The 22,834-nt window shown below is 53.8% G+C and overlaps 9 protein-coding genes across 9 annotated transcripts; 5 read left to right on the top strand and 4 right to left on the bottom strand.

Moving 5' to 3' along the window:
* Positions 1–3,050: 3,050 nt before the first annotated feature.
* BO70DRAFT_379393 (uncharacterized protein) lies at positions 3,051–4,508 on the top strand (the record flags this gene model as incomplete). Its single annotated transcript, XM_025545342.1, has 2 exons — positions 3,051–3,657; positions 3,718–4,508. 2 exons carry the CDS (start codon positions 3,051–3,053, stop codon positions 4,506–4,508), a joined length of 1,398 nt encoding a protein of 465 aa, XP_025399535.1.
* A 1,421-nt stretch (positions 4,509–5,929) lies between these two features.
* BO70DRAFT_314097 (C2H2-type zinc finger protein) lies at positions 5,930–7,929 on the bottom strand. The gene is made up of 2 exons (XM_025540269.1): positions 7,810–7,929; positions 5,930–7,745 (listed from the first exon to the last, which is right to left on the bottom strand). Exons 1-2 carry the CDS (start codon positions 7,886–7,888, stop codon positions 6,124–6,126), a joined length of 1,701 nt encoding a protein of 566 aa, XP_025399534.1. The 5' UTR covers positions 7,889–7,929; the 3' UTR covers positions 5,930–6,123.
* A 182-nt stretch (positions 7,930–8,111) lies between these two features.
* On the top strand, positions 8,112–9,150 carry BO70DRAFT_361726 (DNA-directed RNA polymerase core subunit RPO26). Its single transcript, XM_025543113.1, has 4 exons — positions 8,112–8,269; positions 8,400–8,690; positions 8,760–8,879; positions 8,941–9,150. Exons 1-4 carry the CDS (start codon positions 8,235–8,237, stop codon positions 8,972–8,974), a joined length of 480 nt encoding a protein of 159 aa, XP_025399533.1. The 5' UTR covers positions 8,112–8,234; the 3' UTR covers positions 8,975–9,150.
* Positions 9,151–11,210: 2,060 nt separating this feature from the next.
* BO70DRAFT_361724 (MFS general substrate transporter) lies at positions 11,211–12,777 on the top strand. The gene is made up of 2 exons (XM_025543112.1): positions 11,211–11,254; positions 11,309–12,777. Exon 2 carries the CDS (start codon positions 11,370–11,372, stop codon positions 12,435–12,437), a length of 1,068 nt encoding a protein of 355 aa, XP_025399532.1. The 5' UTR covers positions 11,211–11,254; positions 11,309–11,369; the 3' UTR covers positions 12,438–12,777.
* A 218-nt stretch (positions 12,778–12,995) lies between these two features.
* On the bottom strand, positions 12,996–14,147 carry BO70DRAFT_361723 (peptide alpha-N-acetyltransferase complex B subunit NAT3). The gene is made up of 3 exons (XM_025543111.1): positions 13,904–14,147; positions 13,589–13,820; positions 12,996–13,381 (listed from the first exon to the last, which is right to left on the bottom strand). The coding sequence occupies exons 1-3, from the start codon at positions 14,070–14,072 to the stop codon at positions 13,210–13,212; spliced, it is 573 nt and encodes a 190-aa protein (XP_025399531.1). The 5' UTR covers positions 14,073–14,147; the 3' UTR covers positions 12,996–13,209.
* A 125-nt stretch (positions 14,148–14,272) lies between these two features.
* BO70DRAFT_361722 (uncharacterized protein) lies at positions 14,273–15,526 on the top strand. The gene has a single exon (XM_025543110.1). It carries the CDS (start codon positions 14,621–14,623, stop codon positions 15,368–15,370), a length of 750 nt encoding a protein of 249 aa, XP_025399530.1. The 5' UTR covers positions 14,273–14,620; the 3' UTR covers positions 15,371–15,526.
* On the bottom strand, positions 15,490–16,272 carry BO70DRAFT_29707 (uncharacterized protein). Its single transcript, XM_025539554.1, has one exon. It carries the CDS (start codon positions 16,150–16,152, stop codon positions 15,610–15,612), a length of 543 nt encoding a protein of 180 aa, XP_025399529.1. The 5' UTR covers positions 16,153–16,272; the 3' UTR covers positions 15,490–15,609.
* On the top strand, positions 16,196–17,781 carry BO70DRAFT_29690 (uncharacterized protein). The gene is made up of 2 exons (XM_025539550.1): positions 16,196–16,625; positions 17,536–17,781. The coding sequence occupies exons 1-2, from the start codon at positions 16,393–16,395 to the stop codon at positions 17,639–17,641; spliced, it is 339 nt and encodes a 112-aa protein (XP_025399528.1). The 5' UTR covers positions 16,196–16,392; the 3' UTR covers positions 17,642–17,781.
* Positions 17,782–18,279: 498 nt separating this feature from the next.
* On the bottom strand, positions 18,280–21,707 carry tif32 (putative eukaryotic translation initiation factor 3 subunit EifCa; the record flags this gene model as incomplete). The annotated part of the gene is made up of 4 exons (XM_025539389.1): positions 18,280–18,778; positions 18,846–21,220; positions 21,293–21,517; positions 21,666–21,707. 4 exons carry the CDS (start codon positions 21,705–21,707, stop codon positions 18,280–18,282), a joined length of 3,141 nt encoding a protein of 1,046 aa, XP_025399527.1.
* Between the last annotated feature and the right edge of the window lie 1,127 nt (positions 21,708–22,834).

Here is a 22,834-nt window from a genome sequence, read left to right as displayed (position 1 = left end):
CACGGGTGCACTGCCACAGGCCGCCTGATTCCCTTGAAGATAAGCCACCATTCTGTAGATAAAAGGTCGCACACTACCGTGTACTACTATCTATCTACTAAACGGCAAGCACAAGGCTACACTAGTTTGCATCAAGTGATTCATGCAAGGCGATTCGTCCCGTGGCAATTGGTCTGACCGATAGAGATCAGAATTCAAAGACCAAACCCTGCTCGGGTTCGTCTCTAAGAATAATGTTTTAGCCCGGGGCTAATTATAAGTTTGCACTGGGGTGGTAAGCCACTAGATACCATAGATATCCCAGGTATGACAGGGGGTTCCTTCGGTGCTTGGAAGCCGGGGTCGCAAAAAAAAAAAAAAAAAAAAAAGTCTTTGATTGCGACTGACTATCAGGCATCTATGCGACTTACGGAGAGGGTATCATTTGTGTACCCTGTACGGAGTACCCCATCGTATCTGGAGGGACGGTCTGGGAGAGGCTGGGTAGCACAGACAGCATCAACTTTATTCATGGTTGCTGCAGGTTATGTAACCTTATCCGGGGTGTAAACGGTAGTTACTGGGTAACTGCCCTGTTTATAATACGCCACCTGTTGTTTGCTGTCCAGATGGGTCAAAGAGACCCTCCGTCCTCTGATGCTGGAAAACTGTGTATATTCGTGGTGAGTGTCTTAAAAACGATCAGAGTATGTCCTCCATCCCTACACGGAGTACTCTGTACTTTGTAGGTGAAAGCGCCAAAGTACAATAAAGTGTAAGCCCCGACTGACCCACTATTTCCCCTCCCAGTCTAAAGCGGCGGAGAACGTCGCGGGTTTGACGCGCAAACCCCTACCAGCGATCATTGCTGCTTCAGAGGAAGCTCGGCAACTGTGACCTCACTCACTGATGGGCGGTGGAAATCATCGCGGAAGCTTCTCTTGCCGTTGTAACTGCATGTTCTCTCCAGTGCTCTGTATCCACGTACCACCGTACTCAGCACTGAACATCTCTGTCCAGTGTCAACCAAACCAGTTTTCTCGTGGTGTCGCCGCACCTGCAGATTCCTGTCAGTGTATCTCCGTTTTCTAAATACCTTATGGGGACACGACCGCCGGATCAGCCTCATTGCTGTCATGATGCAGTTCTGATCGATGATGCCTATGCGAACGTTGTTTTCTCCTTTTTGGTCATGGTCCGCGGCATCAAAGGGGGCAGTGGACACGAGAGGGAAATGGCAAAGTGAAGATCATCAATGACTCGGTCGTACTTTTCCCTCTCCCACATGATTCTTACAATGTTTCATGTCCGATGGAGACGGTCCCTGTCCCCACTCGCTCGAGAAACCTCCCCGGAAGACTGCTGCAATTGGGTTTTAACCATGAGGATACATCAGGCTGCGACGGATAATACTTACTCAGTGTGCACCGTGTCGATTATCATACCTGGTCCGACCATCGCGAAGTCAACCACATACAGAGTACATAACCCGGTGACAGGTCGGGTTCGCAGATGCAAGTGTCCATCTAAATGACACAATATCCGCCCCACCGTGGGGGCTCTCTTTGTGACAGATATTCTGCAGGGTCCTCTCATCTGCCGTGACCCTAGCAGATAATATAATATGACCGATATATTGACCACGCCTTTCAACCCCCCCGGATTCCTCGTCCCTGCCAAGACCAGAAGGATTCGGCAGCTATCGAACGAACGTCATGTGCCCTTCCACGATCTCGAGTCACTCAACTCTCCACAAAGGTCTTCTGACCTGGTGAGTCAGGTCTGGACTCCTGTGCTTCCGCATCGCCACAGCCACCCGATATATATTATAACAGACGGTCATTCCGCCCGATCAGATTCCTGACTAGGCATCAGGGATTAGCTGCTTGTGACCAGCTAGAATAACGAGGTGACTACCTGAATTGAAGGTTGAGATAGCTTGCACGGTCGACTCAATGGGCTGTTATATGCGTAATTGACCTCAGAGCTCGCCCACCGGGCCTAGTAGGCTGATGGCGATGATAGCTTTACATACAGCCCCGATTCCCTTCTTGGATAGATAGGTCTTCCTCCCATGAGTCAGTACTTCTGCGCGCGCTTTTGTGGACTTGTTATCTCGGATGCCTGGGTCATGTACTGGATGTCTCAGGTGCCGCTGTTGCTATTATAAGGCTCCACTTGTCTTGAGCTTTGCCAATACTAGAGATTATTATATATGTCGGCACTTCTAGACTGAAAGTATTGCGTTAACATCCTCTTATCAACATAGTTAGCCAGGAACTTACAATCCGATTGGAATAGATCTGACACGGGCTGAATGTCCTGGAAGCCATTGTGCTGTTTGGATGATTAGCTCGTTGAGGATCCAGAAGTTTCCCTGCTATCCATATGAGATACGCCTACTTACTGCTTTATTTTGAGTGAGGGCTTAGTCTCATAGCTTTCTTGGGAAGGTAAAGGATTGAATTTATGTGGCACTGGCTCACCCTCACCCGACAGCAGGTCTTTGGATATGCACTGTTCTTGATGGCATAATCCCAAGCAAATGCCAACCTGACCCCGGATGAGTTCCATTAGAAGCCAGATGGGCAACAGTATGTGGTGGTGGTAAAAAAACAGCCGGGTGGGAAAACCAGCGCGGCCTGAGCCATCAATTTCCACCCAAGCAAACATCTGATATTCACTGCTTCTCGCCGTCCATTCACTCCCCAACAACACTCCCCCAACACTCCCTCAACACCCTCCCCCATTCTTCTCCCCTGCCTTTCCTCCATCGTTCCTAGCGATGATCTACCATCTCGGACTTTCGCTTATCTCCGAGATCTCTTGTCCTACCATCATCACCAACCCTAATTGGAACGTGTATCTTTCTGTGACTATCTTGGGCTTCTCACTAAGTTCGCATAGAGACTCACGGCTTGTCTCCCGGCCCCTAGTTGGGCTTTTTACACGTCTCTCAATTCTTCTTGGTTCCCCCTGTTTTGTTTTGCTGCTACCTGTTTTCCTCACCCGCAAAATCAACTTCTAGCACTGAGATGTAAAATCAAAGCACCTTGCTCCAAATTGTCACGATGATCGAGTCCAGCTCCTCCTCCTCCTCCACGGCCTCCGAGCCTATCCAGGAGAAGAAGGACACGAAAGGGGTCGACATCATCTTCGATGAACCCACTGACACTGGTGCAATGGCCGAAGAGAAAGCCGAGGAGATCATCGAGGCTGACAACGAGCGGATTGAGCAGCTGATGGCCGAACTTACCAAGGGCTTCGATCCGAGCAAATTCGCGGAAGACGTGTCGAACTCGCTCCCCAAGATTCTGGAAGATGCCTTCCCTGGCTCATTTCAGCATCTTTTGAGCTTGTTGCTTGAGAGCGATGACAAAATGCATGATACTCAGGTGAAACTCGAGAGATGGCTCCTAGACCGTTACCCCCAGGTTCTCAACAAAGTCGTCCAGCGCGAGGAGATTAATATTTCCGATGAGACATACTTTGGGGCGGAAATCGAGACTCTGAGAAAGTTGGTGGAACCTCTTCGTGACTGGTCCAAACAGGTCTTCTGGCTTAACTACCGACGTGCAAGTCCTGCCAAAGCTCGCCAGCACCTTGAAGCATCCGTCCTGGCAATCGAGCTGTTCAAGGGCCATATTGCAACCGCGATGGAAAAGGATACAGAGGACCGTAAGTGGTGGCTGACTCTAGCCCAGCACGTCTAGGTTCGATCAGTCTAACGAAGAGCAGGGATGATCTACAACCCTCTCCCCATCTCCGTTGAACGCACTACCCTAACCAGCCTGAAGCAGCTTCGTATCGACGCATGCAAGACTTCGCTTTCCTGGGACGGCTACATGGACTCTGATATCGTCCTCACCAGATTCTTCCATGCCTACAAGGAGCTCACTTGTCAGGTGCGTCCGGAGAAAGCACGCGAATGGGGATGGCTTCCACCCGAGGACCTCGAGGCGCCGCTCCCCTCCGCACCCAAGGCACGTAAAGGCGATCTCACCATGTGGCCCTTCAAGCATGCCAAAAAAGGAGCCCTCGATATGCTGCTCAAGACCGCGCTTTGGCTTGCAATGGCGAGAGGCCTCCCAGCCGTCCACCTGTACTGTGACGTTGCCAGACTCTTCACCACCCATCTGCCCAGCAAAACGGCCAATGAGGCATACATTCGATTCTTGCGTCATCTAGCCCAGATCCGCGTCTCGATGGATTCAATCAGGTCCGCGCCCCCCACGCCCATTCCTTACAAGTCCGAACCCATCATCACCTCCAACTACGATTTCTACGACGACGTGTTCAAGTGCGACAGAAGCCTCACGACCGACCTGATGACAAACCTGACTCTCTACAACATGACCACGGCCAAAGAAATCAGGCGCGCCACCGCCCGTCCCATCGTGATGTCTGCCCGCAAGAGAGCCCAGATGATCGAAAAGGCTTGTGCTGTTGAGGAGAATAAATACAACGAAGATTGGCCTCAGACTGATTCGGCAAGTGGCTCTCCCTTCTCGATGAATCACATCAGCTAACAAGATGGTATAGGGTTATGTGCCTAAACCTCCAATCCCCAAGCTTACCCTCGGCCCTCCCCCCCCTCCTATCGAGGAGTCCCCTGATGAATTCGGGCAGGACGATTACTTCTCGGCCCCCTATTGGTGATTGCTCATCTGAAGTTCCAGGTCCCGTCTTGCCGTTCAAGCTTGGACACCATTCATCGCGAAGACGCTTGTTTTCTCTCAGTCTCATCTAAAATGCAACACCACCCACCAGCACCAACGAACATTCCATCTACATTCCATACAAGAAGAACCCTTTCCCTAGGTAGCCAGAAGCACCAAAACTACTCTTATTACTCAAGCGGACAAATACACACAAAACACAGAACACAAACCACAACCACAAAAAGCACATACAAAAAGCACATACAAAAAGGAAAAAAGAAAACCCCCACTGCAAAATCAAAATCCAGGTAGATAGATAATTGGTTGGTTGATCTGGAGAACAAGATACAAAAACACCATCATCAAATCGCCACATAAGGATCTGACAGAACAAATGGGATTGAATCTTCTAGGCTTCTTTTCTTCATCATCTTCCTCTTCCCACCCCTTTTGTCTTTTGCATTTTCTCTCTCTCTCTCTCTCTCTCTTTTCTTCGCAACGAAGCAAAGAAATAATTTCAAATCTCAATTCTTCCAGGATTATCTCCTCGACATTTTGAACGGCCTTGCAGTCATGCACCGCATCCATCGGTTGCCTGCTTGCCTACCTGCTTGCTTACTTGCTTGCTTACTTGCTTATTATGTCCATGCCTACGCCTCAACCTAACCCAACCCAACCCAACCGCACCAGACGCTGGTCGTCAGTGCGTGCGTACAGTCGGTGGGTACTAGGCGGCAGCAGCAGCAGCAGCAGCAGCAGCGACAACGACGTCTTGCATCCTGCGAGTGAGCCGGACACGAGTTGAGTTGAGTTGAGTTGAGTTAAAATAGAGCAAGCAATCTGAATCTGGGTTAGGATTTTTTCAGAAAAAATGTCCTCTCTTCTTTACTCACTTTCTTTCTCGCTTTCTTGCTTTCCTTCCTTCCTTCCTTCTTTTCTTCTTTCTTTCCTTGATGTATCCAACCAAAAAAAAAATAAAAATAAAAATAAATAAACATAAACATAAAAAAAACACACGTAAAAAGAGAACGAAGAAGAGAAAAAAAAATGTCTTACAGAGGCACCAAAAAAAAGGTTTAAAATAAAATTAAAATTTTCTGAGAATTCCCCGATAGCTGTGAAAGGAGGTTATATAGTAAGTAGTGGGTGGTGTTTTACTACTGTCCACCTACCTACCTATCTACTTAACTACCTAGACATTTACTTTCTCTCGAGCTCGAGGGTGGTTGTAGATACTAATATTGTTGCTTGGCCTGTTTCCAGGCAATAGTGTTTATGCATCAATATCCCCGAAAGTCACATAACTACTTAGTCATTCTTTGTTCAAGACCAAACCGCCACAAGACAAGATGAAGAAAGAGATAGAGAGAAGAGAAAAAAAATAGTAAATAGAGAATATATCATTGAGTCCGTATCAGTTCATTCATCATATAAAAAAACCCGAAATGACAAGGGGGGGAGGGGAGCATGTACAACATCCAAGCTATGAATCCTCCATGTTATAAGCCAACAAAGGATCAATCATCGCCAAATCGTCAGCACTGGGTATCTTAGAATCGACATCTTGCATCATAACATCGGCGTACGGATCGGAGAACTCTCTGGGATTAGCTGAGGCGTCGGCAAACGCAGACATCCCGGGGTCATGGGGGGGGATGATGGTGGTAGGCTTTGCGTCCATGTTTCCTAGTATATACGGTTCATAAGGGGCGGAATCGTCGTCATCGAACTCGAGACCATAGATACCAAACATATCGCCGGTGACGGGCTCGTTGTCGTCCGCCAGAAGCGCTCGCTGCATGAACATATCCCGGATCTCGTCCTCCGTGCACCCGTGCTTGCTGCCCATGTGGACCCACAGGTCGTAGTTCCGGTGGAAACGGTGCGGACAGCCCTCGACAAAGCAGGCGATCTGTCGGCCTGTTTCTTCGGCGTAGCCCTCGCCTGTGAGGGCGGCGAGCGCGGAAGGCCCGCTGGGGTGGTTGGACGTCTTGCCCAGACCGAGACGCTGTCGACGCTCGGCTTTGGCGTTCTGGAACCCGAGATGGGCGGTGCGGATGTGCTCCTCGAGAGCGAGCTTGCTTCCGTACCGTTTCCCGCAGCCGTCGGCGCCGGTCCAGCCCATGACCCGTTTGGAGTTGGAGAGGTCGGTCTCGCCGCAGACGAACCGCTTCTCGCCTTGATGAACGGTCCGGATGTGCACGGTTAGGTTGCCCTTCTTGGTGAAGCTGCTGTCGCAGCCTGGCACGGTGCAGTCGAAGACTTTGCGCTCTTCGAGGCTCACGTTGCCGTGGGCAACTTCGAGATGGCGGCGGAGTTCTCGGGCCGTGGAGCAAGTCATAGCGCAGTTGGGACATTGCGGAGGGTGGACGGACCGGATGTGGGCTTGGAGGAGAGCGTATGTGGGAAATGTTGTCGCGGTGGGAGGGGGGCCGAATGAAGGGTTGGCGTCCGGATGGTTGGTCTGGATGCACTCGGTGCAAGTGAATCGCTTCTCGGCGTGGACTCGACTTTCATGGGCTCGGAGGTGACCTGCGCTGTCGAATGCCATGGGACATTTCTGACCAGTGGTTGGGTCAACGTGCGGACAGGCAAAGGGCTTTTGGTTCAGATGCGCGCTCATGATGTGTTTTTGGAGGGTCGAATGCTTTCGGAATGTCTCGTCACAGGGCGGGTACTCTGTGCAGCGGTATTTGTCTCTTCCATCGTGAGCAGCCAGGTGCCGACGCAGACGTGAGCCAGTGACGAAACTCTTTCCACACCCTGGACGATCGCATACATAGTCCCGGACTCCGGTATGGGCGCTTTTGATGTGGTGGTTCAGATGCGATGCTCGGAGAAAGGTCTTGTCGCAATCCTCCTGGGGGCACTGAAAGAGTCTCTCGTTGTTGTGTGAGCGCAAGTGTTCCTGGAGCCGTGCTGGACGGTTGAAGGCCTTTGTGCAGCCGTCGAAAGGGCAGCGGTGAGTTTTCAGCTCCGACGGATATCTGGCGGAGATCGTCGACATGGGAGTGGCCGGTGTCTCGTGGAGGCTGCCACTGGCGATACTCAAGTCATCCGAGGAGGCGTACTCGGCGTCCGAGTGCCTTTCTTCGTAGATTAGGTCTGAAAAAGAAACATCGATGAGCACTGTGCGATTCCAGACTCGGGCGTGAAGCATCAAACTTACCGGCATCGTCCAGCGGTGCCTGATTATGCATCCGTTTCGGATGGGGGAGGTCCCCCGAGGATTGTCGCTTTTGACCCATACCTCCGGCGAGCCTCTGAACCCAGAAGTGAGAGGGCAACGGGCACCAGGCAGGTGATGGAGAGGAAAAGTTCAGATCGACAGGACGACTCGAGACGAAAAGCTTCGAAATTTTGCCGAAGCGGTGAGCAGGGATGCCCGAAGCGGACTAGCGCCGGTGCCGCGACAGGAACTTTTTCCGCCTTCTCGAAGTCGCAACATCGATTTCTTTTCTTCACGAGGAGAAAAAGACCCGTTGTTGCGCAACGTCTCGTCCCCACCTCCCCCCGGTCGCGGTGCTGTCCTTGCATTCGTTTGCATTACTTTCATTTGCCTCGTCTCAGATCCGATCCATCTGAACCGCCACGATGTCTGACTACGGTGATAACGACGCCGAGGAAACGTAAGAGACCGGTTCCCCACAAGAGCTTGCAGCTGTTGCGCAGGTGGCGGTTGAATGTTCACGTCGCCTGTCGGCGGCTGCTCTCTTACCGGAAGAAGGTCCCGATGTTCTGACCTGGCTTGCCTTACAGTTACGACTATGAGCCGGAGCAGTACGACGACGCCGAGCCCGAGGACTTCATAAACCCCGAGGATGTCGACGTCGCGGAAGGAGGTGCCGATGAATACGGCGAGGGCTCGTACGCGCCGGCTGCCAACGGAGACCGCGTCGTCGTTTCGGGCGACCCGAATGCGGGGTATGGAGGCAAAGTGATGGAACAGGCGCGGGAGAAGAAGGTGCCGAACGACCAGCGCACGACGACCCCATACATGACCAAGTACGAGCGCGCGCGCGTGCTGGGTACCCGGGCTCTGCAGATCAGGTTCGTTTGGGGGATAGACCGGGCAGGATGGTGTGGATGAAGTGGGCTGGATGCTGACCACGCTTCCAGTATGAACGCCCCGGTACTTGTCGACCTCGAGGGCGAGACGGATCCCCTGCAGATTGCCATGAAGGAGCTGAACCAGAAGAAGATCCCTCTGATCGTGCGCAGATATCTTCCCGATGGATGGTAAGCAGGTTTCCTTTCGTGGGTTGGGGCTTGGAATGGCCGGTCTAATTGATTCGTACAGGTACGAGGACTGGACATGCGAGGAATTGCAGTAGATGCCGGGCGGATGTGGAGGGCTGTATATTGACAACTGCTTCTTGTTCTATTATTTGTATGTCTTTGGTCTTAGACCCTTTTCCCCTGGGCAGCATAGCGTTTGGAGTTTGGGAGTAGGGAAGGCCACATCGGCCTAAGTGGCCCCTAGGTCACCGGGGGGCAAAAAAAAAAAAACCCTCAAAAGAATAACGCAGTGCAGTCTATATCGGTAAAATCAAGAAAAAAGTTTGATGTTGACATGTTTGTCCGATTATCTAGATGCCTCAACTCCACGCGGTCGGTTGAGGACATTCATCCAGGACTGGGAGAGGGATGTAAAGTGCTTCACGGGGTCAATGGCTGGATCCGCTTCCCATTATCCCCACATGCATCAAAATAGAGCCGTCTAATGGTGTCTCAGTCATACGGTTATGTCCGTGTTCATCTTAAGCTGCTCTATGAGCCTTCCCCCACACAACGTACCCCGTACTTCGGATCCCATACCGGACCGGTCCAGGCGTCTGCATATCTTTCCTTCTGTCTAGTCTGTTGGAAACCGATCTTCATTTTGTGCGTGTGTGTAGGCGACCATGCGTCAATAACCTTGATAGCTCCTTTGGAATTCCTATCAATCTGACCGGTATTACCCCGTACCTGCCAAACAAACAAAAAAAAAAAAAGGAAGGCGGAACCGGACGTTGCTGAGGATTTGTCTCTGCAGGCAGCAGATGGTGCTATACCCACTATCCACTGTGGAATCAGAATGATAAGATCACCGATCAGTGCATGAGATTGCAAGAATGAGAGCGCCCGACTCCCTTGCATGAACGTCATCTCGACACCTCGAATAAAGTACACTTCCCCATAGACTAGTAGTGCAGACCGACGCGAGTCCAGCCCTTCTGCTACTTAGTCCGGCTAGTGCTGCCGGCCACAGAACAATGCCAGATCCCCCGGCTTTGATTGGCCGCGGCTCCTGCCCATTATTGAGGATTCGATGGCCGGGACTCTTCAGCTTTGGGGATCGGATTGCTCTGCTCTGAACGAGGCTCCCCTCATTTGTGGATTGTCAAGGGGAAGGTCATTCCGAGATCCATGGTTGATGCCTTAGGATGAGTGGCGGCAGCCACGAGCCACGGAGTTCGGCCTTCCCTCCGATCCCACGTTGTAAGTATCGAGGTACATCTCTTCTACATCATTCGTAATTATTCACCCTGTTCTTGCTGCAATGCTGACCATGAATCGGTACAGGAATCTTGATCCGCACTGGATTCACCAGAATTCCCTCATCCCTCATCAGGCTGGGTTGCTGGGATGACTCATTACCATGTCCCAGGATTAGGAACGAAATGATGTGCAGTCCGCCTGGATAAGTCGGCACGGCACGTCGTCACACTTCGGACACGCTTGGACCAACCTGCCCGCCATGCACTCAGCGCTTATGCAGCCGACTCCCGCAATAACAAGGCAGCTCATCTTTATGTCTGCAAACGCTCTCCTACCTGAATTCCCTCACCTGCCTGGCAGGTGACAACACACTGGATCCGAGTCGGATTCCTGGGGAAAAGAGGGAGGCCCTCCCCTCGGCAAGCAACTCCATCGCAGCACCCGGGTGTTGGAACCCACTCGCTGGGTGGATGTCCACCCTCCCGCCCAGTAGGGTATCTTCCCACGATGGGGCCCTCACAGGCTCATCCAGGGCCCGGTGCACTTGACTGCCTCGATGCCCACTCCCAGAGAAATCCGTCAACGTGGATGGCCGCCGCCGAGTGGATCCCTGCTCGGTCTTCTACTTTTCTAGCTCCTAAGCTTACTCTTAGCCGCGCTTGGGAGGGGCCATAATGAATTTTTACTCGGTGCCATTAATAATCCTACTATATATCTAGCTGGGCCTCCTCCGCCTTTTCAACTTCCCCCCCCCCGGCTCCAGACTTCGACTCTGGGGAATAGTGTATCGTAGGGACAAGGTTTTTGTGGGCGCACGTTGACTTCCCCGGGTTTGCCTGGATCGCTGTCGGTTTCGCCCTCCAACCCACCCCCACGCCTTTGACTGCTTGTCCACTCTACCAGAGGGCCCTCCAACCGGATCGCTTCTATTCGGTTCTATTCGGAGTGGAAATGGGGACCAATGCTGATTTCGAGGAGAAGGTCGTTGCGGAATCCCTCGCCGCAAACAACCATGCCGACAGCAACGGACGCTCTCCTGCGTCAGAGGAGAAAGCCCCAGAACCGACATACGATACCGGCTTCGCATCATGGATCCAGGTGGTGGGCTCCTTCTTCCTGTTCTTCAACTCATGGTATGTTCAGACCCACTTGTCATGCCAGGAAGGATGTTGACTGATATCGCGAAGGGGCATTATAAACACCTGGGGCGCGTTCCAAACCTACTATGAGCAGACCCTGTTGTCGGACATGTCCTCGTCCTCCATCGCCTGGATTGGCTCGCTCCAGGCCTTTCTTCTTATGCTCTTCGGGGTGGTGACGGGCCCTCTGTTTGATGCGGGTTATTTCCGTGCCCTCCTCACTTTCGGGACCATCGTGCTCCCCTTCGGCCTGATGATGACCAGTCTGTCGACGGAATTCTGGCAACTGATCCTGGCGCAGGGAATCGTCATTGGCCTGTCCGCGGGATGTCTTTTCGTCCCGTCCGTCGCCATTCTCCCCCAATACTTCAAAAAGAGACGAGGCCTGGCCAACGGCCTCGCCGCGTCGGGAAGCAGCATCGGCGGCGTGGTCTACCCGATTATGTTCGACCAACTGCAGCACCGAGTAGGCTTCCCCTGGGCGACCCGGGCTATCGGCTTCCTCTGTTTCGGGACCTGCTGCATCTCCTACAGCATCATGCGCATGCGATTCCAGCCGACGGAGAAGCGCAAGCTGCTCCAGCTATCCGCCTTCAAGGAACCGGCTTTCGTGCTGTTTGCCATCGGAATGTTCCTGGGCTTCCTGGGCTTCTACAACTTCCTCTTCTACATCCAGTCCTACGCGATCGACACCGGGATCGTCAGCTCCACCCTGGGCTTCTATCTCCTCTCCATGCTCAACGCGGGGTCCACCGTTGGACGTATCTGCCCCAACTTCATCGCCGACCACACAGGACCCTTGAACGTCCTCACCCCCGCCGCCACCTTCACTGCCATTCTGGCGTTCGCCTGGATCGGCGTACACAACGGGCCCGGCGTCATCGTCCTGTCTGTGCTATACGGTCTCTGCTCCGGAGGGTTCGTCTCCCTCCCACCGGTCGTCATGGTCTCCCTGACCAAGGACATTCGCGACTTGGGCACCCGCCTCGGCATGATCTTCGGGCTCACCTCCGTCGGCCTGCTGATCGGCACGCCCATCGGTGGCGCAATCTTGAGCGACACAGGCAAATACCTCGGTGTGCAGCTCTTCACCGCCTGCTGTCTCATCACGTCCGCATCCATCTTCGCGGCCCTGAGATTCTCTCGCTCCGGACCGAGGCTCATCGCCCGAGTATGAGACAGACGGAGAGATTGCTTGCTTGCTTGTCGCAAAACCACACAGGAAGAATATTCCGCTGTGGTGGATTCTTCGCTGTACGTGCTACGTCATGAGCATTGACACGTCTGCATGGCATGAAACCGAATTTAAATTTAATAATAGTATACTTACTAACTATCCGATCATCAACGTGGTGCATGCATTTTCGTTTCGACATCCAGCCTTTTTTTCTTTTCTTTTCTTTTTTTTTTCTTTTTCCTTTTCTTTTTTTTTTTGCATCAGGAGGGAAAAGCCGGTGTTTTGTTTGGTTTTGGGATGATAAAAGTTTGATCATTTGATTTGGTCTGTTAGGGACTTACCTACCTACTATCTACATAAATAGTTAACTCTACTAGAACATAGACTAGAACATATTGCTTAATGCATATACAATTGACATTGACATTGATTGGCACTGCCATTGACCGTGACCATAGCCATAGCCATAGCCATGGCCGTGGCTGGATCTGAAATGCATGCATGCACGCATGCTTACAAAAACCAAACCATCAACAACAACAGATTCAAAAACTCCATAACACCAAATGCTAGATACATACATCTCGACCGCTATGCTTTTTTTTTTCTCCTCGTCCCGACTCGTCCCATCGCGCCATCCTATCTATCATATGTACTCCCCCCACCACCAAACAAACACATGGTATGTCCAAATCCAATCCAATCCAATCCAATCGAATCGAATCGCGCATCACATCACATGACATCACCGCCTCGCGCCTCTATTTCTCTGTCATGAGACATCAATGGGATCCACCAAGAACGTCTCCCCATTCTCCCTCACATGCTGCAACTTCTTGTCGCGACTGCACGGTTTGCGCATGTCGAACGCGTCCTCCCCGGAGTCGGACATGCCTGTGGGATCGTCGCTGTAATAGTGGACGACGCGGCGGAAGACGGAGTATCTGTATATAGATGATGAAGATTGTTTAGTTAGTTGGTTAATTAGGGGTTTTTTGATGGGTTTAGATCGCTCGCTCAATTCGACTTTCCAATCGTAAACGGAAAGAGAGAGAGAGAGAGAGAGAGAGAGAGATGGGTAAGGAATAGAACGGAGGCAGGAAAAGGCAAAGATGGAAGGGAAAGAAAGGGTTAAGAAATATTGAACGCACCCCATCCCATTATACATATCAACTGCCACCTTATTCCCGGCGCGCACGTATAGATCGACAAACCAGGCGTCGTTGATATCGGATCCCTGCTCGAGGCGCTCGGTGAGGCGGCGCGCGTGTCCGAGTCGGCGCCATGCGGGCGCAACCGTTAGCACGGTGATGTGGCCGTGCCAGGGCGTGTAGTGTTCCGAATGGCGCATGTTGGCGGGCTGTTCTTCGAGTTTGCCCATGACTGGGGGGGGGAGGAGGAGGAGGGTGGAGGGTTAGTTAAATGGGGTTGGGGTTGCTTGAGGTGGGTGGCTGTGGTGGACGTACTGTAGCCCACGATGCCCTCGTGGCGGTCTTGGACGGTGCTAAATAGTGAGGGCCATCGCATCAGGTAGTTGAGGTAGAAGCCTAGGTCGTAGTTCTCGGTCAATGGGTCGAGGTTCGTGAGGTTGAGGGAGAGGAGGTCCGTCGGGGACATGCGCCGGATGGAGCTCATTGTTGGGGGTGGGGAATGGGGGGGTGGAGGAGACTCCTGGTCGAGAGGTTGGTTGGGTTGTTTGTGGAGGTGGTGATGTTGACGGCCGGCGAAGGAGGGGAAGAATCGGGGCTTGGGCGGTCACGGGAGGGGGGGAAGGGAAGGGAAGGGAAATCAATGCACGGGGCGGGATGATTATTTGGGATGCTTTCTTTTCGTCACCAACTCCCCAACTCCTCCTTCTCCTTCTCCTGCCTCTCGCTCTCTCTCCCGCCTCGAAAGAAATTTCGATTCTCCCGTTCACTGGGTTGCCGGTTTCGAACGCTCCTTTCCTTTCCGTTCCCGGTTCCTTAAGATTTTCCTTGTCTGCGTTTTGGAGCATCCTGGTGATGCCGTCGGCGGTCCACCATTGATTCCCCTGTCCGTTGTTTGCATCGCTACAGCCAATTTCACGACTTGAAAAGACCCCCCCCCCTGCTTTCTTTTCAGACCCCGTTGATCGCCCACCGTCCTCTCCGATCGACACCCTCGAACCCCTCCCCCCTTTCTAGCTATCTCCGCCCTGCAACATGCCGTCCATCCCACCTCCCCTGACTTTATCTCACCGCCATACCCGGAGTCAGTCCTCCAACATCGACTTCGACCCCAGTTCCCCCAGTGCCTACGCCCCCAACGGCTACTCGTACAGATCGCCTCGGTCGCCTCACACGCCTCGTTCTTCCGCCCCCCCTTCGCCCATGGACGCCCGCCCACACCTCACCCAAACCTTCAATGGCTCCCATCGGATGTCGGGTGACTTTGGCGGTGCCTCCGCCGAAGGCGGTGGGCTAGGCAATCTGGCAGACGAGCTCGCCGATGCATGGGAGGAGGAAGAGGGAGGCTACGGATACGCGTCGGGCCAGGATACCGGTGTCCCCGAGGCACAGTATGTGGACCGCAGTGACGATGAAGATGCATACCACCGCATGGACACGGGCATCCGCTCACCCTCGTCGGCCTATTCCCCGGAGCATTCCTCGCTGCATCCGCCGAAGCCCAAGACCCGTAATGGTGCCCATCGGCACCGGCGGCACGAGTCGCAATATGACGGCTCCGATTACGGCAACGACTCGGATTTCGAGGAAGCCGACATGCCGCCCAGCCTGGAGATGCAGATGGCGGAGATCGAGAGTCTCGCCCGTCGCGGACTCGAGAACAATGGCAGTGAGAACGACTTTGTCATCCAGCGTGCCGTGGAAGCGCTCCGGGATCTGGGAGGTCAGAGTGGGATTGAAAACAACGCTATGAGGTATGTGCTGTGCGGTGCGGTCCGGTGTTGACCTGTGGCCCTGCATGGATGGATCGCTGATACTCGACTCTCTCACTCTAGACTCATCACGGCACACTCGTCCATCACTTCGCATCTTACCCATCAGACGCGGGCGCTCCAGACGCTCACCCACCCTCTCCTTTTCTCGCCCTTCCCGCTCCTTTCACCAGACGCGATAGATGCGCTCATCCCCCTCATCGACGAAGAACTCCTGCCTAACCTCCCGTATCCTTTCCCGGACCAGCCACGTCACTCGTCCAGACCCACCACTCCCCAGTCCTCGGCCCTCGATCCCCTCATCTCCCTGCAGACCCTGATCTCGCAAACGTCCGACATCACCCTGTCGCTCCGCGGTCTGAGCGACACCCTGTACGAGTCGCGACAGCTGACGTCGACGGCCTCGCGGAGACTTCGGTCGGCGCGCGAACTCGTCGCAGACATCCGTCGCGAGGAGGAGGGCCGGGAGGAGGGCACGCGGTGGATCGAGCGCGGCGACTGGGACCGGCGACTGCGCGACCGGGAAGCCGGCCGGGTCTGCGGCGACGTCGTCAGCGGCTTCGAGGCGGTCTGCGGCCAATGGCGCGAGAAGCTCTTCGGGGCCGCCGCTGCCGCCGGAGCCGAAGTCGCTGCCGCTTGATGACACCGGATACCTCCCATTTCATATGAACAGAAACAGTGGAAACAAAGCAAGAAGGCAGGACTCGGATTATTTCTCTCTCTCTCTTTCTCTCTGATTGAAGCCATTTTCACGAGATCGTTTCTTTTTCCCTCTCCTCTGGATGTCTGGCGCATATCATATCATATCATATCATATATGTGTGTGTCTGAGATATCGGTGGAGAATTGCGGCATACCCCCTTTTTCTTTTTTCTTTCGCGTATATAGATTTGCTTTTTCTTCTTTTTCTTCTTCTGTCTTTGTCTTTGTCTACATCTACATTTACATCTACATGACAACATCTCCAGGACAACATCTCCAGGACAACATCTCCAGGACATCTCGTCTGTCTGTCTGTCTGTTCTGTTTATCTGCATGAACCATGCACACATACATACCACACACACACACACACACACACACACACACACACACACACATACATACATACACACAGTCCAATCAACCAGACTGTTTCAGACCCTCCAAAACACTTCTCCTATTCACTTATCACATCTCTTTCTTTCCTTTTCTTTCCTTCCGTCTTCGCAGGTCGAGCTTAGATTTCAGATTTCAGATTTCAGATTTCAGATTCCAGTTACACATACATGCATAGGTACACCCCCGCAAATTCTTCTTTGTTCTCACCGTCAGAGTAATTATGAACATGGTTGGTTGGTTGGTTGGTTAATTGATTAATTAGTTAATTGGTTAATTGGTTAATTAGTTGATTTGATTGGTTGGTACAGATACACAGATACAATACATTGAGTGCAATAAAAGCATACCCTCGGCCTTTATGTCCTCATGTCCTCATGCCCTCATCCCCTCATCCCCTCATGCCCTCATGCCCTCATGCCCTGATGGGGTATTGGGAGGGGGGGCAGGGGGAAGAGGAGGATTAATAAGAATGTCTTTATTTTGAATTATTCAGATCAGCATCAACATATTCAGAGAATGTATGTTTGAGTTGACCGCGAACAGAACAGAACAGACGCTGTTGAGCATGTTCAGGGATAGATAGGGAGGGGTGGGTGTATAGCGTATAGCTATCTACACATAACCAGTAACTAGTAGGAGGTGTGTTTGTGCTGTTTGCATTGCTATTTATACTAACTATACTAGCTAACTACAGCATAGTTAACTGTTCAAGAGGATAATTTATCCATATCCATAACTAGTTATTCATATCTGTGTTTATTGTCAAGATCAACTAGTCAACTAGCCAACTAGCCAACTAGCCAACCAACTAATCAGCTATTACTAAACAGCGGTAATGAATTATTTATAGATCATATTGTATCATATTGTAGCATTTTTCTCTCTTGTCATATCCTGTCTGATTATATCCAAGTCAGGCAACTCATTAAAAGAAAAACCTTATACGAGGAGCTGGAAAGAGAACAAGAAAGAAAGAGAGAGAGAGAGAAAGAGAGAAAAAAGAAAGAAAGAGAGAGAGAGAAATATTGTGTTAAGAAAAGAAAAGAATACAGCAATTCATATTACTTCACTTCACACATACACACACACACACACACACACACACATACACATCCAAACAACCATCCATAAGTACCGAATTCCAATAGAACAGAAAATAGATGAGAAAGATAGAAAGAGATAGATAGATAATACGATATGATTCAATTCAATTCAACTCAACTCGGGTAAAGAAGAAAACAAGATCTGAAAACAAGATCTGAAAAAAAAAGAGACAATGAAGGAACATGACATGCCCAGAGAGAGAGAGAAAATTAAAGAGCAAGAGGGGGAAGGGAAAGGACTAGCTAGCTACACATCATTAATCCTATTCATCCATCTATCCATCCATCCATCCATTCATCATCCATCATCATTCATTGCCTGATTGATTTACTGACTGCCTACCCCACATATCTCGTTCATGCTCATGTTCATGTTCATTGACCAAGGACACACACACAAAAGACAGAGAGAAAAGAAAAGAAAAAGCAAAGTAAAATCGTGGCAGGAATGGGACGGGACGGGACGGAACGGAGAGAGACAAGGAAGAGGAGGAAGAAAGAGAGGGTTGGGTTGGGGGGGTTAAAGGGTGGCTGGCACACGTCTGTCTGAGAAAGACAAGGGGGAAAAAGGTAGAGAAGAAAAAAAAAAAAAAGAGATATCTTTTTCTTTTTTTTTTTTTTAGGTCTGGTTTAAATCACACGCCCTGTCATCATCAAACATCCCAAGAACTTTTTCTTCATGTCATCAAGGCAAAAGAGGGCAGAGAGGGCAGACGCTCTACTGGCCGCCCTGCTGCTTCCACCGGGGAACCCACTTGCCGGCGCTGGGACGAGCAGCCGGGTCCTCGGGCTTGTCGGCGCTGGCAGCGGCCGGGGTATGTGTGCGGGAGGGGGGCTGGGAAGAGCCGGATTCGCGCATGGCACGGGGCACGTAGCGCTCGGGGGCAGCGGAGGGAGTCGCGCTGGAGCCCGACCGGAGGTGGGGAGGCACGTAGCCACTGCCCGTCTTGCGCGCCGGCTGGGCCTCCTCCTTGGGGGCTTCCACGGGGGCGCTGGCGCTGGCGGGGGCCTCGCCGGAGGCTTCCCGGGCGGCCTGGCGTTCTCTCCAGCTGGGAGCTCCGCCAGTGCGAGGCGCAAGGTTGAGACGAGGAGCACTGCGCTCTGTGGAAGAGGACTGAGCCACGGGCTCCGCGGCTCCGCCAAACTTGCGGGCGGCACGGCGAGCTTCGGCTTCCTCCTCCCGCTGCTGCTGCTTGACGGCCATCTCGTCCAGTCTCCTGTAGGCGTCGTTAGCAATCTTCTCCAAGTCCAATGGACGAAACACGAAACAAACGGGTCACTCACTTTCTCTCTTCCTCGCGCTTGGCCTTCTCTTCGGTAAGCACGCGTCTGCGCTCCTCCTCGCGGGCGACTCTCTCTTCCTCCTCGATACGGGCACGCTCTTCCTCCTCGCGTCTGTGGCGCTCGGCCTCCTCACGCTCGGCCTTCTCACGGCGTCTGCGCTCCTGCACCTCCTTGACACGCTGCTTCTTCTTGGCCTCGAAGTCACGCTCCGCAGCCTTGCGGCGCTTCTCGAACTCCTCGTGGCGCTTCTCGGACACCTCCTTGCGGAAGCTGTTGAACTGCGGTACCAGGCGGCTGAGACGGTGCTTGAGCGCGACAGCCTCCTTGTGCTTGTCCTCGGCCTCCTTGAGGGTCTGGGCCTTGCTGGCCTCGTAGAGCTCCATGTCGCTCTTCTTCTGCCTCTCGTAGTCCTCGGGGATGTGCTTGAGTTCCTCGCGGCGGAAGGCACGCTCCAAGTGGTCAACACGCTTGGCGGTGGTGCGGACGCGGTCGTTGAGATCGTTCTTCTCCTTCTCGAGGTGGGCAAGCTTCATGGCGCGGAGGCGGTTGCCGTCCAGATCGTTCAGGTCCAGGTCGCTGATGTCGATACCCTTGACGCCGCTCTTCAGCTCCTCCAGCTGCTTCTGAAGCTCCTGCTGGCGGATGCGGTCCTGCTCATCCTTGATGCGCTTCTTCTCGCGCTCGCGCTGCTCATCCAGCAGACGCTGCTTCTCCGCCTCCTGGAGCTGCTGGGTGCGGATGCGCTTGCGGTTCTCCTCCTCACGCTGCTTGCGCTGCAGAGCATCGGTGGCGGCTTCCTTCTTCTTGTCGATGATGACCCGGCGAGCCAGGGTCTCCTCGTGCTCCTTGGCGGCACCGGCAGCGGCGCGGGCGTGCGCGTCGCGCTTGGCCTGCAGACGGGCCTCGCTGTAGGAGGGGTCGACGTACATGCAAGTGACGTGAAGGGTCTTGGCCAGGCGGGCGAGCTGCAGGCGGGCGATCTCCGCGGGGGTGTTCTGCAGGCGCTGGACGGAGCCGCCCTCGGCCTCGGCGGAGCCGGCAGCGCTGCCAGCGTGCAGGGCCTTGGCGGAAGAGAAGACATCGGTGTCGAAGGTGAGGACACCGGAGACGTGGTTGACACGGATGGCGAGGTCACCCTTCTTGCAGCCGTTCATGATGAACTTCTCGATCATGGAGGGGGTGATCTGGAAGGGGTCGGGGAACTGGGCGAGCTCGTAGACGAACTTGAGCTCGACGGACTCGTAGACCTGGGACAGCTGCTGGAACAGACGGGTGAGGATCACCTGCTGCAGGGGCTGGACGTACTTGGCCATCTCGGGGTCGGCGCCGATCTGCGCGAGGATGGGGGTGATCTTCTTGCAGATGGACAGGGGGTGGAAATCGACCTCCAGGATGTTGTAGAGGTCACGGATCTCGGGGCGGGCCCGCTTGAGCATACCCTTGTTGAGGGCATCCTTGAACAGGACGGCACGGGTGGGGGCCTGGGCCATACCGAGCAGGTTGGTCAGACGGGTGTTCTTGTTCTTGCGGACCTCGTCCACGTCGACCAGGGCGCCGCGGGAGCGGGAGGTGCTGATCACGGGGATCGACAGCGCGGACAGCAGGACGAAGGAGGCGGCCTTGGTCATGTCGGCCTCGGAGACGGAGGGGTTCTCCTTCTTGGTGCCCTGGCCGGCGGCGAGGGTGGCGGCGGACTGGCGGAGGAGGTTGTAGTAGCGGCTGAAGGCGGCAGCGTGGAAGAGGTAGTTCTCGCTGACGAGGAAGATGCGGGCCAGCTTCTCGTAGTAGTTGGCCATCATGACGTTCTTGGCGGGACGCTTGCTCAGGCTGAGGAGGGTGTGGATGTCCTCAATGCTGCGGAAGGCCTCCTGCCACAGCTCCAGCTCGACGGCGACGTTCAGCTGCTGGAAGCGGGTGTCCAGGTGGCGCTGGAGGGTGTCCGCATCGCTCAGGTTGATGGCGTGCATCTGGGCGGAGTACTTGGCCGCGTTCTGGACATGGTTGCGGAGAAGCTCGCAGAGTCTGCGGAACTCGGTTTTGCGGGTGTACTTGAGGCAGAACTGGAAGGCCTGCAGGGCGGTGGTCTGGTACATAACCTCGAGACGGGCATTGTTCTTGAGGATTTCGAGAACGGTGCGGTAGGTCTCCCACAGGAACTTCAGCCACGGGGTGACGACGGCACGGTCGGTACGGTCGCGAGACTGCTCTCCGGAGACGGTGGCGAGCAGGATGGTCTCGGGGGTCTCGATGGCCTCCAGGTCATCCACGTTCGAGGAAGGGGCGGCGGACTCGAGCGAGGACTGGATCTCATCGGCCTTGGCCTGAGCCTCGGTGACTTTCTTCTCGGCGAGCTCGATGAACTTCTTGAGAACAACCTAGACAGACGGAGGATCAGAGATTGGCCTTGGTTGGGCAGGCACCCTGCCGGGGGGGGGAAGTCTTCCTACCTCGATGGTTCCGACGTTGGTGTTCTGGGCGATGTTCTTGTACTGGTAGAGACCGTCCTTGGCGGCCTTGCCTTTGCGCAGCTCGACACACAATTCGACGAACAGGAGCATCACCGGCTCGAGGGAGACGATGGGGCTGCTGCGCGTCCTCTTGGAGGTGACATGTTCGTGGAGGACGTTGAGGGCGGCGGGGGACTGGCCCACGGCGATAAGTTCCTGAGCCCTCTGCGGACGAAATTCCTGTCAGCGTGTTTCCATCCACAACCACACCTGCATCCCATCCACAGACATCCACCAGTATCCATCTTCTATCCTCCATCCTCCATCATGTATCATGGGTGGTGGTCGAAGGCCACGGGGCGAGACGGCGTACCTTGAGGACATTTTCAGGCTTGATATGGGGAGGAGGCGGCATGGTGGGCGAGACGGCGGATGTTGAGATAGACAATCACAAACAAAGATGGACTCGACTGGGAGGAGGTCGAGGTCAAAGGCAGTCGCACAACGACGGGCGGGCAGCGGAGTCGAGGGCGAGGGGGGGGGGGGAGGGAGAAAGGCTGCCACGCGACGGTCGGCGAGAACTTGACCCAGAACAGGACGTCAGTTGAGGAGGGCGTCGTTGAGTCTGAGTCTCAGTCAGTCAGTCTCTCTCGGTTGTGCGAACCCGCGAAAATTCCGGCCGCCGCCGTTCCCACTTTGGGTTAAGCGATCACGGTCACGTGACGGTCGGGACAGCGACCGGTGCTGAAGAGTACTAGTGAGTGAGGGAGGACGTCTCGAATGATCGCTGTATATTCTCCCTCTTTCCCTATCTGCTGCTGTTCTTATTGTTGCAAAAGCATCCCACCTCTCTCGTCCAGAGATCGATCCATCGGGGGTGGTTGGTTGGTTGGGGAGGCTCGACCCGCCACTGGACGGCAGGGCCCATCTATCTATGGAGTCAGTCAGTCGTCCTACACACTCCTGCCAATCTTCCAGGGAGGGAGGAGAGAGTTGATGCATCCAGCAGGAACCGTCCAAGGCGGATCGGATCAGTCGATCAGGCCGCCGGCAACGACTGCCTGCAGGCCCCCGACCTCCGGGAACTGGTCCATGCCACTCGATAGGTCACCACCTGAAGCCGACGGGAGTCTCATGATCTGGATACGGACCTCATACCGTAGTTAGTACGACGGAGTAAGGTACAGGTATCTACACCCTGTTCTAATTACGGTACGGCCACGGGCACGTGATCCGGGCGGGATTGTCGCCAGTCAGAGGGAGCTTCAAAGCTCCAGCTCGGCTTGCCCTCTGCTCTCTGCCTTTCGGACTGCAGCAAGAATGAGGGATAGGTCCAGAATAAGGTATCTAGATAGTAGTTATCCAGTAAGTATCCAGTAGAGATGATGATGACTGCAGGTAGGCTGAGCAAACGGTTTCTCACGCTTGGACGGATCGGCCATTCTTCTCAGGGGGGAGGGACTAAGGGAAATTGGATTCGCCCGGCATTCCTTTTCCCTGAACGTTTTCTCTCTCTACAACACAGACCACCCGATTTCCACT

This window comes from Aspergillus heteromorphus (genome assembly GCF_003184545.1).
Source record: "Aspergillus heteromorphus CBS 117.55 chromosome Unknown BO70scaffold_11, whole genome shotgun sequence".
In the NCBI taxonomy this organism is placed as follows: domain Eukaryota; kingdom Fungi; phylum Ascomycota; class Eurotiomycetes; order Eurotiales; family Aspergillaceae; genus Aspergillus; species Aspergillus heteromorphus.
This window is presented reverse-complemented; position numbering and strand designations above follow the sequence as displayed.